This window comes from Parus major, chromosome 2, assembly GCF_001522545.3.
Source record: "Parus major isolate Abel chromosome 2, Parus_major1.1, whole genome shotgun sequence".
Classification (NCBI taxonomy): domain Eukaryota; kingdom Metazoa; phylum Chordata; class Aves; order Passeriformes; family Paridae; genus Parus; species Parus major.
The window spans coordinates 77,587,500-77,603,489 of record NC_031769.1 but is presented as its reverse complement, the minus strand read 5'-3'; the positions used below and the strand labels follow the sequence as shown (position 1 = coordinate 77,603,489).

The window sequence follows — 15,990 nt, the reverse complement described above, 5'->3', positions numbered from 1 at the left end:
TATTGATTTAACATTATTCTCAGTGTTGGTCTCAATACAGAACCTGACGGCCTTCTCATTAAGCTAAACTTGCACTGGCATGCCTCCTCTGTCTACTTTAGACTTCCAGCAGAATGACAGGTAAAAGTTTATAGTTTGTTACTCAGCAAGATATTACTGATGAAATTATGGCCCCACTGTTGCTTTGACTGGAGCATTTCAGCCCTTCCAATGCAGTGAAAAGCTTTCATGACCCAGGACTTCTGGGATGCGGTGGTAAAAAGCCAAGGATGTCAGGCCTTTCCCTTTCAGACAGCTTGATGTAAATACTTCTTACCACTCGCTCCCCCTTCCAAATATCTGGATGCACATAGAATACAACAGACCCCACATCTGCAGATTACTGCAAGCATGACAAAACCCTTTGTCTTGGGTTGCAATGCAAGATGCAACCAAAAGTATGTATTCTATTACCATCTGTTAAAACAAGGTGTGGCAGCGTACTTTATCTCTTCCATGACCCATCTTCCCTCCAGGGGGATATCCTCTGTTAATGGGCCATTGAGTCTCACTGCAATACTGATAAAATTACATCATCCCATTGTGAGATGTTCCACCCAGGGGGAGGAGTCAAGCATTCCTACCTGGATATAATCTGAAACTCAGATACCACCACAGCCTTTCTTCACTGGATTCCCAGAGGAAGTCTGTACCAATATACACCCTTCTACAGGATCATTGTTTCAACAGGACCACATCTGTCACTCCAGGAGGACTGCAGCCACCATTTAATCAGACTGCTACCAACACCCTGACCAACAGGGTGTCAGGTTGTATTCTGACTCTGTCGGTGTTGGTTTTTTTTGTACTACTGCATTTTTGTTTTAATTATCCTAGTGAAGAACTGTTATTCCAATTCTCATGTCTTTGTCTGAGAGCCCCTTGATTTCAAGATCATAATAATTTGGAATGGTAACATTTTTTCCATTTTAAGGGAGGTTCCTGCCTTCCCTAGCAGACACCTGTCTTTTGAAACCAAGACACCCTTAGAGCTCCAAGTCACAAATATGTAACTTCATATGAGGTTTCCTTGGCAAAGTCCTGAGGCAATGATTGTGCCTTCGTTAGCTATTTTCTCCTCAGTGATGCAACCACCCACAAAGTGGTAGGAGCTTGCAGCTGACAAAAATGGATGCTGTGATTTGGAAAAGCTAGCCCACAGCAACACTAGCCTTTTCTGGACAGCAACTCAAAGCTCACCGACAGGTCAAGCCTAGAATAAGAAAATGTCAAGCAGGATACCTGCTGTGATTTATCATGAATTTACTTAAAGAGAGAAACACTGGCCTCTGCACAGTATTAACAGAAAAAATCCACACTACTTTTATGAGATCCAGAAGGCACTGCTGATGAAAGCTTTTCTCAAGATTATTACAATGTTGGAGCATGTCCTAACCAGCAGACCATTGACGGCATCTCAGAAAGCTCATATAAGAACAAGACTCTGAATGCTGAAAGGTCGTCATGCTTTCATGCTTTGAAATAAAACACTGTGAAGCAAAATCACTGCCCACGAGTATATAAAGAACAGTGGTGCAGAATAGGACTGCTCTCAAGGTCACATTTTGAAAAGATAAAATCCATGTGAAAAATCATGGATTCAAAAATGAAACAGCATTTGCACATGCAACATGTACCCAGAGATGGCTCAAACTATTAGCCACAAATCAGGTATATGAGCAGTTACAACTCATCTCCTTATTTCCTTGACTATTTATTTAGTCCTGCTTATAAGTCAGTAGTAAGACAGTATTTTAGCACCACTTGGTGTATAATTCTCCTATAAAGGCAATCTCCTGTTCACAATATACCATGTACATGTGCACGTGTGCCTTAAAGAAGCATGTGAAAAATGTGTATACCTGGGTCAAAGAAAAAGCTTTTGGTGGATGACTGCCTTTGGTGCTTTAATGTGCTGACAAATGTTGTGTGGTTTGGATTTTCTTCCTCTTTTAAAGTGAACGCTTAAGATTGCAAAATTATGATGCAATAACATAACTACAGGGGAAGCTGACAGTGCTCTCACACGAAATATGGAGGCCCATATTACCAGTTGGTATGTGCTACTAATTGCAGAGAAAAATGACCAGATATGTCAGGTACATCACCTGGCATTTTCACTTCTGTCGGGCAGAGTTGGTGGTTGGTTTGAGCTCACCTTCTTAGCTGGCCTCTTGGGCTGAGCGGGTTGCAAATAATTCTAACGTTCAAAGTCATCTCCACAAATGCCACAGTGGAGGAGGAAATGGAATCAGTCCATTGACTGATGGAACAAATTACCCAAGCCAGTAGCAGGATGAGGGCAAAATGGTTGGGCTCTCTGGTAGGAATCAGGAAGAGGTGCTGCACTGGAGCTCCAGACTGGTAGCAAAGCCACAGACATGTCTGTGTAACTAATACACTCCAGCACCCATGGGACAACCAAGCAAAGGACCAGAAGAACTGAACTGGAAAGGCAGTAAGAAAGGGTAAGTGGCAAAGGTCAAGAAAGGGTACAGGGCTGTGGGCATACACCATATGGGACCACAGGACTGAAACCTCCCCTGTCCTTGCCAAGACTTGTCTTACAACACCTAATGTCTTAAAAAAACTCAGCAAGCCTCCAGCTAAAATGCAGTTAAGATCTCCCTTACTTCCACACTGAGAACATCTCAACACTCTACTTCTCTCATACTGGAAAGGTTACTGCATTTTGATAAGCTCATTTTGTTTGGATTTTTTCCCCTCACCTCTGCCAAGGAGACCCTAACACAGTGTATTTATTGCTCACTCGGGTAGCAAAGGGCACAATGCCTCCAGTGAATGCTAAATGCTAAATGGAACAATGCTAAAAGGAACAAAACAAAGATTCACAGTCAATACTTCTACTAGCTAGGTAGCTCTGGTTTCTCCCCCTTCAGATCTCTGTTCACTGAATCTGAGGCAGCATGTGAAAAACAGGGTGCTGTGAGAAAACTGTGTCACGGCTTCCAGTTATTAATAAAAGAAATTCCTCACCTCTGAGTTGCAGGTTTTTAACACTTTACCTTAGTAAGGGCCCATAACTACAGCACCCTTCTAAAGTGCACTGAATGCCTTTGCGGAGGATGTGGTTCTCAGGCTCAGGAAATGTGGTCTTCAGGTTTGACCCACCATGTACACCACTTTACAGTGATCACAACACACTTTTTTTTCAGCCAATGTAAAACACCACCACCACCACCACCACCTAATGCTGCCTAAAGGTCAGCACTCTTTGTGCCACATTTTAGAATGAAATAAAGTGTGAGAGGGAAAAAATTCTGCTTTTTAATTGGAAAATAATCTGGAAATCTTTTCAGTTTAAACTGTCTTTACCACCCCAGTCTTTCTCACCAGTGCTGCTCACATTCTTCTCCACAGCAGTGGCCTAGCCAACCTTGTTTCCCCTCTTCTCTCCTTCATGACCACACCACAGTTCATACAACTGCAGATGGTTATCAAACTCCCTTTTCTGTCCAAGCTATAAATGCTTCACTTCTATAATCTTTCCTCTTGCATAACTGACATTTTTTTCCCCTCTAAACAGAACCAAAAATGTGAAGTGTCTTCCCACCCCGTGATGCTGCTTACAATTCATTTTCTTTCCAAATGGCCTAAAGGTTTTTTTAATTGGTAAGATGCTGACAGAGGAAATGGCAATGAGGAACTTGTTCAAGTATCTGTCCTCCATCTGCAGGACAGCAGACTTGAGATCAAAGGCTGCCAAATTGTAGGAGCACACTGGTATGCTGTGGCAAGGAAAGCCTTTGCCTTGAGGAGCAAAGATGCCAGGGATGGATCAGAGGCTACCTCACCTTAACTACCCATAACTACAAGAACAGCAGCTACTGTATACTAACACAGATGTTACAAAAATAAGATATTGGTCACTGGTATGCAGCAGAAGGCAGGAGGGGTGAGTAGGGAGTGAACAGGAAAAAGAGCCCAATGAAATCTAGACATAAATGCCTCATTTTCAGGAAAGCAGATGTCAAACACCATCTTTTAAAAAACAAGGGAAGAACACTGTGTGATGTGGTTGCACCCGTTATACGTACACAAGCTGCACATCTGACATGATGAAGGAAAAAAATCAGTCCTGGCTGACAGGCACTGCTGTATTCTACAGCCAGTGATAATCATGCCAGCACATTAAAGCTCGGGTGCAGCCTGCATCTGACTTCATTCACTAATTTAAATGCAAAACACAGGTAAGAAGGCCAGAAGAGAGACCCTCTCCCTCCCAGCCAAACCTTTCAAATGTATTTGTCAGCAAAAAGACTGGCACATATTTTGGTTCAATGAGCTTTCAACTCAACAGAACCCTGTACTGTAGGGAATGTTTACAAGGAGTTGGAAACAAGTAATGAAGAAATATAAGACCATGTATGCTCTCCAGCTTCTATGCACGTGGATTTTCTCTGTACTCCACTGAAGATTTTCTGGGCTGTAAAAATTGAAAAGGGTTGAAAAAAACTGCCTTAACAATGCAAAAATACTATGTGAAGCAAAACACTTGAAAATAAGTAGTGTCTTGCAGTTTATTCACTTCCCACGCTAACAGCTGAACTCTTGCTGAACCACTACATCAGTAAAGCCAACTGGATGTGTTGGGCAACACTGACCACCCTTTCTCCAACAGTAATACTCCAGCCAAAACAGGAACAGAGAATTTTTTTGCATCATCTTTGGGAAAATAATTAAAATGGCACTTGAGATTTTACGCCCTTGTGGCACTTATTTTTCAACAAACTGCTCCTTACTCTCCAGTATTTTTCCTTTGTCCTTTTTTAAAATGCTTTTGCAAAGGCTGTGGAAAACAACTGTGCTATTGCAAGTAACATTTCTCTACTTCAGCCCTCTTTGGAACAAAATGCATATTTATACCTGGAATTATTCTCAGTTAATGTTTCACACAGGATCTTTTATTCTGCATTACATTGGGAGGGAACTCAACAAGAAAGAGTGCACATATAGAAAAACTCTATAGCAAGGTAGTGACATCCTGTGGAAAATCTGAAAGAGAGGAGATACCAAAAAGGAGACAGAACATGGGAAAAATGCAGAGCTTTGCTGTTTTGGACACTGAAGTGCACAGGTCATTTACATCTCCTATGGTGGTTCTTTTTAATTCTCTATCTAATGGTTATCTGAAAATACAGTGGTGGTGTCTAAAACCATAGCTAGAGCAATATCATGCCAGTAGAAAATCAAGCGAGCAGAAAGAAGTGCAATCTGATGATCTAATTTCATATTAACAGTCCTGCTTCCCTCACCCCAAAATCCATAGGTTTCCAAGTACAAAGAGCATGAGTTAGCAATGGCTAATTAAATTAGCTTGTTAAAATATAAGATTACAAAATTCCCATATTTTTTAAAGAAACACATGTTCCGATATGTCATTTAAACTGGAATTGAGCTCAGCAGTAATATCTGTTATTTAAAAATATCACAGATTTCTCAAAGTAGCTGCAAAGCAAAATCTGTTTGGAATTGCTCAGTTTTATGCATGGAGTTTTCTGCATGAGCTGGCAGATATATTTAAATTTCTATTTATACAGCAACTTACATCCATGTTTTACAAATATTAATGAATGTACTTTGTAACTGCCTTGTGAAACACATCACTATTTTAGAACTGACGAAACGCACACAAAGAGAAATGTCTTGTCTAGAATCAAGATAGGAACAGATACAATCTGCACTTTCAGAGCTGGAGACTTGAGTGTATGCCTTCTTTGAATATAAAAAGACACTTTATCTTTAGTCATAAGATTGGCCATGTCTTATAAGCCTTTGTATACAACCAAGTTCTTCAGGCAGCAGCAAAATGAGGAACAATTAAAAAGAAATCAGTTCAGACCAAAGCAATGTGAAAAGAAATCAGCTTTCTTGGTTTTGGAAAAAGTAGCAAAAACAAATAAATAAGAAAAGCCCCGAAACAAAGCAAATGGTCAGTTCACTTCATGACCAGAAGTTTTACTTCAGGGATTTCTCATGATGCAGAATACAGTGGTTCAAACACCTTTCAAAATTTCAGTTTTAAACACATTTTAAAATTAGACTTGGGAAATTTTCAACTCCTGTCTTAGTTCTCTAGATTTTCACTGGCATAGGGAGGAGAAGCCAACTTCCCTATCACTGAAATAAGCATGACAAGTATTTGGTTACCCCATGCACCTTTTTCAGTGGATATCCAATGATATTATGACTGGAGTATCTCCAGTCAGGGCCCTCCAGCCTAGAAACTGGGACTGCTTGGCAAAGTTGTAAATGTTCCTTGTCTCCCACTGCATGAGTTAGTCTTCTGGTAGGGAAAATAATTTCCACCCCACAGACCACAAAGTTTTATTTTCCAGCAACCTGGTGGGCAAATATCATTTGAACTTACAGTTTTGAGATTAATTAAATAACTTCATTAAAAAGTGTCTGGTTGGTGCTGCATGGAGATGTTTTTCCCCCCCACTCCTTCCAACCTGCCCTGGAAATAAGCTTTCTCTATAGACAGCAAGTTCCTCCAGACATGCTTAATGGTTATCATCAGGAACAAAACCTGCCCGTTCCTAACAGTGAAGCATAAGAAAGTACAAAGAAGTCCCTAGAGCCAAGCTGACACAGCCAAGGGAGGGGGGAGGCAGGGAACTGGATGGTTTTGTGAAGGAAGGAGAGAGCAGGATAAAAAAAAAAAGGGAAGCTACTGACAAATGAAGCAAAACGGGTCCTAGCTCAAGATTATGGATTTTGCACTACGGCAACATGGAGCACTGCAGGGAATGGACACCTCATTAGTAGTGCATTTTCATTTCTAGTACCATGTGAAATCTCCAGTGGTGATAGCCCCAGTGCTCTTTATAATGTGTTTATTTTGTATAGATATTGGTTTAGCTGCCAGGAATAAGTCTTTGTCACATTTAAGAATATTAGTGCTTTGTTGAGATTTGGCTTTTATCTCCAAATGTTTTATGAGATCTTTGACTTCTTCCCAGATCTCAGCATGCACTGCTTGCTGTGAAATGCCAGCAAACGCTCTGAGTGAGTGGTGAATGCAATGCCTGGTGTGTAACACCCGCTGCACTAACACTGACATATAAGCCTAATTAATCTCTTGGGCAGTCTCAAGAGCTGTCCACGTGGTCTAGAGCCCACCTAGCACTGGTGTGAAAACTCCCAGTGCTTGGCAGGTGAGCATTTAGGAGCCAGGGCCGGAGGGCTCAGGCTGGAATGCATAGGGAAGGAAAGCTCTGCTGCTTACAAACAAGTCTCTGGAAACAGCACTGAGGAAAATATCCTGAAAGTTGCTACTTCAGGTGTGTGGTTTGGTTTTTAATCCTTCATAGAGGATTTCACCTGGATTTGCTCACTCTAAACAGGAAAGTTAGATATATTTCAGTGGTCATTCCTAGTTATTTCCCTGACTATTTGTCTTGTGAATTCTGCAAGAGAAACTACTTGAAAATAATGACATGGAAAATAACAACAACAAAAACAAATTTCTGTTGATAATATACTCTGTATGTTTCCTTCTTCGACATAATTTCATCTAAATTTAATTTAAAATGCTGTGTAGTTCACATTCATTAAAATAAATAGGACATTTCCATCACCCTACCCTATTAGTAATGTGGTTGCGGCAATAACCTACAGTCATGTTGTACATCAATTATAGGACGCTGTTAGCTTCCTTGTTTATATGGTACTAAAGTCCTACACAATTTAAACGAGTCCCTGACCTCTTACAATATCAGCAGCAGCAGTACTTTGCACTCACACAGCACCTTTCATCTCAGAGTGCTTCTGACACATAAATTTTCATTACATCTACATACAGGTAGGTGTCTAGGCACACTTCAAAGGCAGGGAAACTGTGCCACGGAAAGGTTACACAACTTGGCACAAATCCCTGGTGAACAGCTGGGAATGTGAACTCTCCCATTACTTGTTTTGAATGTCCAGACAATAATGCTTACCCCAAACCAAGCTTCATAAGGCATTAATCAAAATGTTTAACCCCCTACCCAGTTTGCAAATGGCTTGGGCAGACAATAAGCTCACTAATTCTTTTTGATACATTATTCATGACTTGTTCTCCTTTTCTGGCAACTTTCTTTTTTTAAGTTAAAAAAAATACCAAAAAAACAAGTTAAAAAAAAAAAAAAAAAAAAAAAGACCGAATAACCTCAGAATAATTCAAGAAAAAACCAGCAAGTACTGCAAAATAATTTGGAATCCAAAACACTTAGCATTTTCTTTATGGCTCATCCATTGGATCCCGAGCACTACAACATGGGTAATGTATGGCAAGTTCTCTGCAGGGACCAGAGCACCTGAGTGACCTTTGGAGAAAGTGGCAGCAGGGCCGTGCTTGCTCGGTTTTAGTTTCCAAGTGTCCACAAGCCACTGAACACCGTGTCTGCATACGTAAGTTATGTTGGCATGCTAAACTGCCTGGCCAATAGCTACTGACAGCGACACAAACTAATGATCCAGGGGATGGCTACATGATAGCTACAAAGCTAAAAAAATAAAAACCAAACAAAAAAACCCTCCTACAGTTCCTGTTGATAATTAAGGGACTACTGCAAACAGGCCTTGAGACTACTGCTCCCTGCCTGCCTTGGCCAACCCATGAGGCTCAGAAAGAGTTACCAGCCACCCTTGCAAACTGCATTTAGCACTGCCTAAGTTTGAGTCCACACTTCTGACAAAGTTTGTGAATTCATGCATACCTCAGCTTTCCCCCTCTGTAAAAATGCTGATGCAAATGCACACTTACGTTACAAGTCAGGGCACCAGAATATATGTGAGCAGCTCTGGAACTGTGTTAAAATGAAAACTGACGTGGGTGGTGATGGATTTCTGAGCCTACAGGGTAGCAATGTTGTTTTTTGCTGGTTGAGTTGTTTGAGGCTGTGTTGCTCTCCATCACATAGGAGGCATTTATTTATTTATTTATAAGCAAGTACATCCAACACTTTCCAAGAGAGACATAATTTTAAATGCCAACTTTGCTCTCCAATGACTGAGCTCTACATACAACAGTAATTATTGTGAATCTCAGGGTAAGATGTTGAGAGTTGAAAGCTCCTCTCAAAGGCAGAATAAAAGAGACCATCTCTCTTCTGGCGGTGTTAAACTCTTGGGATGAAAAATGCTCTGTTGTGTATACTTGTGTTTGCATTCATATACCTGGAGAAAAAAAAAATATATAGAGATGCGTGCACATGAACACACACATTACTGACACACAGAGATACAGATTTGAGTGGAGAAGGAACATTTAGCCAAAATATTTGAGACTATTTTCCTGAAGGCTGTACTCTTAGTAAGAAAGGTGTTTAATTTCATAAAAGCCATGTGTCATTGTAAATAAACTGGAAATGGGTTGCAGAAGGGAATCAAGAAAATAAGTAAGTTAGAAATGGTTTATTTTTCTAATATTCTGGTAATTTTAAATTGATTACCTGCTCATGCATCAGGACTACTTTTTTTAGTAGAGGAAAAAGAATCAGGTGTTTGTCTGAGAGACTTTATGACGTGAAGAAATGAGGTCAGCTCACTAGATTGGAGTAACTCTGTAATATAACCTTATCTAGGGCATTGTTGGATTAGAGTCCAGGGTCAGCAGGAGGCTCTTCACTGGCTGTAGCAGTTCTGGAAGTGACTTCAGGAGATGAGCGTGTTAACAGTTATTTAGCACTGCACCAGCATTTTTTACTTCCTGTAAACTAAACAGATTTGCCATACCAAACATCTTATATGGAGAAATGGGACAGCTTTAACCTATGTTCTGCAAACAATCTTTAGCCTTACTGTAAATTTCCCTTATACAACAAGGAACCTAGAGGCATCTGCATACCAAGGATCTGGTAATTTTCTGGTGATGTTTGCTATTTACTACAACTACTCAACACCCAGAAAAGCTTCTCAAGGTAATAGGAAAAAAAAAAAAAGATGTGATTCTCCTTGTTTCTCACTTTTCATTCTGAGATCTAGTAGTATCAGGTTTTGCTAAGAAGACTCTACTTTGAACACTCTACTTCCAAATACTCTCCCCACTTGAGGGAGCAATGTATGAATTAAAAAGGTTTATGACTTACAGAATTTCCTATTCATCTCTTCTTCCCTGGTCAGGCAAGGTCCTTTCTCTCCCTAATTTTTTACAGTAATTTCTTACTTCTGACCTGCAGTTCTCCTGTCTCTTTTACAGAATTGTCCAGGGCAAGTAACATTCCTTCATGCAAATTTTACTTCCCTTACCATTGTTATAAATCTGTGTTATCTGCAGGATACATTCAAAGGAGGGGGTACTGCAGCCTCTGCAGAGCTATCTGTTGGCACACCCATTCTTCTGTGTTGCTTCCATTCATCCCTAACATCAAAATTATTACATTTTTTGAAAATGTAAAGCACAAAGGTGACTGGCTCAGCAAGTCAATGTACTTTCAACCTCCGAAGTCCAACAGTAATGCCATACATGTGCAAAAAGTAACTTCCTGAATTGCATAGAGGAAAATAAAATCACTGTTCTTCTGTCTGTAAGACGAACCCTTCAGACCTGGAGTAGCTTGTCTCTGCTTCAGTTTCCTGATTTCCATGTAGGTAAGGCTGATACAAAAACCGTATTTCCAGTTTCTGTTCTTGAGAGAAGCTAGAGTTCTAGCAGGCTGGATTCCTCCCTTTTCAATTAAATATCTCCCTAGGCAGCCATATGAGACAAGGGATAGCCCCAACTCTCCTGAAGGGCCAATTCTATGACTTGGCTATCAAACAAAGCACATTCTTGAAGATATTTTTGTCCCTAACATTGTCAAAGTTGCTTAAGCGTTTACATGTATCAATCGCAGATCAACATCCCTCCTATGTCACCGGTACCCAGCCAGAAGGACCCTTGCTTAATATAAAACTATTTGCAAGTTTTTGAAATCCTGGTTCAGAGCACACTGAAGCCAAGGGGATGTTTTTTTATAGGCTGACATTTATCTTGAATCGAGCTGACCTTGTATGAAGCAAACTGTATGAATGCACCTGTCATACTCAGTTTGCTAAGTGCACTGCTTTCAACTTAACTTCTGCCGTATGTTATTAACATGGCATAGTTATTAGCATTTAAATCTCCTTTTCCTTTGTAATTTCTATACTTAGATTTCCCTTCCCTTTCCTCCCNTTTCTTTTTTTAAGTTAAAAAAAATACCAAAAAAAAAAAAAAAAAAAAAAAAAAAAAAAAAAAAGGCCGAAAAACCCCAGTCTAATACAAGAAAAAACCAGCAAGTACTGCAAAATAATTTGGAATCCAAAACACTTAGCATTTTCTTTATGGCTCATCCATTGGATCCCGAGCACTACAACATGGGTAATGTATGGCAAGTTCTCTGCAGGGACCAGAGCACCTGAGTGACCTTTGGAGAAAGTGGCAGCAGGGCCGTGCTTGCTCGGTTTTAGTTTCCAAGTGTCCACAAGCCACTGAACACCGTGTCTGCATACGTAAGTTATGTTGGCATGCTAAACTGCCTGGCCAATAGCTACTGACAGCGACACAAACTAATGATCCAGGGGATGGCTACATGATAGCTACAAAGCTAAAAAAATAAAAACCAAACAAAAAAACCCTCCTACAGTTCCTGTTGATAATTAAGGGACTACTGCAAACAGGCCTTGAGACTACTGCTCCCTGCCTGCCTTGGCCAACCCATGAGGCTCAGAAAGAGTTACCAGCCACCCTTGCAAACTGCATTTAGCACTGCCTAAGTTTGAGTCCACACTTCTGACAAAGTTTGTGAATTCATGCATACCTCAGCTTTCCCCCTCTGTAAAAATGCTGATGCAAATGCACACTTACGTTACAAGTCAGGGCACCAGAATATATGTGAGCAGCTCTGGAACTGTGTTAAAATGAAAACTGACGTGGGTGGTGATGGATTTCTGAGCCTACAGGGTAGCAATGTTGTTTTTTGCTGGTTGAGTTGTTTGAGGCTGTGTTGCTCTCCATCACATAGGAGGCATTTATTTATTTATTTATAAGCAAGTACATCCAACACTTTCCAAGAGAGACATAATTTTAAATGCCAACTTTGCTCTCCAATGACTGAGCTCTACATACAACAGTAATTATTGTGAATCTCAGGGTAAGATGTTGAGAGTTGAAAGCTCCTCTCAAAGGCAGAATAAAAGAGACCATCTCTCTTCTGGCGGTGTTAAACTCTTGGGATGAAAAATGCTCTGTTGTGTATACTTGTGTTTGCATTCATATACCTGGAGAAAAAAAAAATATATAGAGATGCGTGCACATGAACACACACATTACTGACACACAGAGATACAGATTTGAGTGGAGAAGGAACATTTAGCCAAAATATTTGAGACTATTTTCCTGAAGGCTGTACTCTTAGTAAGAAAGGTGTTTAATTTCATAAAAGCCATGTGTCATTGTAAATAAACTGGAAATGGGTTGCAGAAGGGAATCAAGAAAATAAGTAAGTTAGAAATGGTTTATTTTTCTAATATTCTGGTAATTTTAAATTGATTACCTGCTCATGCATCAGGACTACTTTTTTTAGTAGAGGAAAAAGAATCAGGTGTTTGTCTGAGAGACTTTATGACGTGAAGAAATGAGGTCAGCTCACTAGATTGGAGTAACTCTGTAATATAACCTTATCTAGGGCATTGTTGGATTAGAGTCCAGGGTCAGCAGGAGGCTCTTCACTGGCTGTAGCAGTTCTGGAAGTGACTTCAGGAGATGAGCGTGTTAACAGTTATTTAGCACTGCACCAGCATTTTTTACTTCCTGTAAACTAAACAGATTTGCCATACCAAACATCTTATATGGAGAAATGGGACAGCTTTAACCTATGTTCTGCAAACAATCTTTAGCCTTACTGTAAATTTCCCTTATACAACAAGGAACCTAGAGGCATCTGCATACCAAGGATCTGGTAATTTTCTGGTGATGTTTGCTATTTACTACAACTACTCAACACCCAGAAAAGCTTCTCAAGGTAATAGGAAAAAAAAAAAAAGATGTGATTCTCCTTGTTTCTCACTTTTCATTCTGAGATCTAGTAGTATCAGGTTTTGCTAAGAAGACTCTACTTTGAACACTCTACTTCCAAATACTCTCCCCACTTGAGGGAGCAATGTATGAATTAAAAAGGTTTATGACTTACAGAATTTCCTATTCATCTCTTCTTCCCTGGTCAGGCAAGGTCCTTTCTCTCCCTAATTTTTTACAGTAATTTCTTACTTCTGACCTGCAGTTCTCCTGTCTCTTTTACAGAATTGTCCAGGGCAAGTAACATTCCTTCATGCAAATTTTACTTCCCTTACCATTGTTATAAATCTGTGTTATCTGCAGGATACATTCAAAGGAGGGGGTACTGCAGCCTCTGCAGAGCTATCTGTTGGCACACCCATTCTTCTGTGTTGCTTCCATTCATCCCTAACATCAAAATTATTACATTTTTTGAAAATGTAAAGCACAAAGGTGACTGGCTCAGCAAGTCAATGTACTTTCAACCTCCGAAGTCCAACAGTAATGCCATACATGTGCAAAAAGTAACTTCCTGAATTGCATAGAGGAAAATAAAATCACTGTTCTTCTGTCTGTAAGACGAACCCTTCAGACCTGGAGTAGCTTGTCTCTGCTTCAGTTTCCTGATTTCCATGTAGGTAAGGCTGATACAAAAACCGTATTTCCAGTTTCTGTTCTTGAGAGAAGCTAGAGTTCTAGCAGGCTGGATTCCTCCCTTTTCAATTAAATATCTCCCTAGGCAGCCATATGAGACAAGGGATAGCCCCAACTCTCCTGAAGGGCCAATTCTATGACTTGGCTATCAAACAAAGCACATTCTTGAAGATATTTTTGTCCCTAACATTGTCAAAGTTGCTTAAGCGTTTACATGTATCAATCGCAGATCAACATCCCTCCTATGTCACCGGTACCCAGCCAGAAGGACCCTTGCTTAATATAAAACTATTTGCAAGTTTTTGAAATCCTGGTTCAGAGCACACTGAAGCCAAGGGGATGTTTTTTTATAGGCTGACATTTATCTTGAATCGAGCTGACCTTGTATGAAGCAAACTGTATGAATGCACCTGTCATACTCAGTTTGCTAAGTGCACTGCTTTCAACTTAACTTCTGCCGTATGTTATTAACATGGCATAGTTATTAGCATTTAAATCTCCTTTTCCTTTGTAATTTCTATACTTAGATTTCCCTTCCCTTTCCTCCCTCCCCCCAGTATGTTTTAAAGAGTACTGACTCAGTAGGAAAGCATGTAGTTGTTAGACAAGGATGGAATTGTATTTTTTAGTATTGCAGTTTATTTAAAGGACTAGGAATCAAAATGTGATTGACACAGCCATGACAAACATATGATTAATGTTAGCTGTTTTTTCCCACTGTAGTATTTTTGCTTTCACTTTTTCATTACAAATGCCTGAAAGTACCCACTAATTTTCCAGTATCTTTGGTCAAGAAGCACAGGAGCAAACGTCTATTCTTCTTAGCCACACCGAGTGACTTAGGACAAGGCTAAAGCTATTTGGGGTGCAATACCTAGAGTGGCTGCCCAGCTTAACACTCGTGAGTAAGTAGTAGTGCATACCTTGCTACTAAAAATACAATGACAGGTCCTATACAGTGCTGCTTAACGCAAGACCTAACACGGGGCCTGGACTGTCATAGATACCGAAACGTGAGAGCAGAGGTGCCCCAGTGCAGTGGCAAACGAGCACTAGCTCGGGCAGGGGAGTGGGTACGTCAAGCACTGAACGTGTTCTCGGTGCAAACGCAGCAAGCGGGGACTGGGAGGACGAACTGGGATGGCTGCATGTCAGGGAGATAGGCTGACGGTGGGTTCGGATACACGAGGCTATCTTCTCGGTGCCCGTGGCAGGGGACAGCCTTAGGATACCAACACCGCTACAGAACTGCAGCAGCGCTGAGGCGCACAGAACACCGGCGGGGGCAGGGGTTCAGCCGGAGATCCACCTGCCCGAAGCCCCGCCGGGAAGTCGCACCCTCCCCGAGGGGGTGCGGAGCGGCTCCCCGCGGGATGCCGCGGCGGGGGCTCTCGGGATAAACCACTGCCAGCCCCCGGCCAACGCATTATATAATTTCAGATTATATAATCCTGAAACGCGAGGGGGAAAAATTCCCCAAAACAACCCAAGCCCTGCCGTCCTTCCCCGGGCATCTCCTGGGGGTGCGGGGCATCCCGTGCTCTCGGGCGGCCGCCGGGGCAGGCTCGCCGGCACCGGCCGCCCGCTGCCCCCACCGGCCCAGGGGCCGCAGTCCCCGCCCGGCGCGATGAGCCGGGGCAGGACGGCGGGGCACGGCTCGGTACGGCTGGCTCTCCGTGCCGTCCCTTCCCGGCGAAGCCGCCGACCGCGACAGCCCCGCGCTGCAGGAGGGCGGGCGGGGGAGGTCGCTCCCCGGAGAGGCGCTGCCTTACCTGCTCCCCGAAGTCGATGGCGATGTTGGTGATGCCGAGAGGGACCAGGAACCGGATCAGGGGCCAGTAGTTAGTGAGAGCTGGAAATTTCACCATAGTCCCAGCTGCGCGGTGACCCGCGGCGCATCTGCCGCGGCAGGAGGAAGGGGGGGAAGGATGAAAGGGCACCGGAGGAGGGTGCGTGCGTGTCCCTGTGCGTGTGTGCGGGCGGGGAGGGGGTGGGGGGGAGATAAGGGCGAGGGAGAGGAGCAGCAGAGCCCCCTAAAAATAAAGAGCCGGGGAGCGGGCGGGGGGCCGGTCCGGTCCCTCCCTGCCCGGCGCGGCGCTGGCTGGGCGGCGGGGCGCGCTGTGCTGCCGCCTTAGCAGGAGACCCGAGAGATCAAGTCCATCCCCGCCGCCCTCCTCCTACACAACAATGATCCGCCGCCGCCGCCGCCGCTGCCGGAAAAAAAAAGAGGAGGGACACCGCCGCCAGCCACTCGTGCGGGCAGCGCTGCCATC

General features: G+C 42.4%; 1 protein-coding gene across 1 annotated transcript in view; it reads right to left on the bottom strand.

The window, feature by feature from the left end:
* The window catches only part of ANKH (ANKH inorganic pyrophosphate transport regulator), a 108,652-nt gene extending 92,672 nt beyond the window's left edge, over positions 1-15,980 (bottom strand). Inside the window, exon 1 of the mRNA XM_015618293.3 lies at positions 15,490-15,980. Within this exon, the coding sequence (XP_015473779.1) occupies positions 15,490-15,585 (96 nt within the window). The 5' untranslated portion in view covers positions 15,586-15,980. The remainder of the gene's footprint in view (positions 1-15,489) is intronic.
* Between the last annotated feature and the right edge of the window lie 10 nt (positions 15,981-15,990).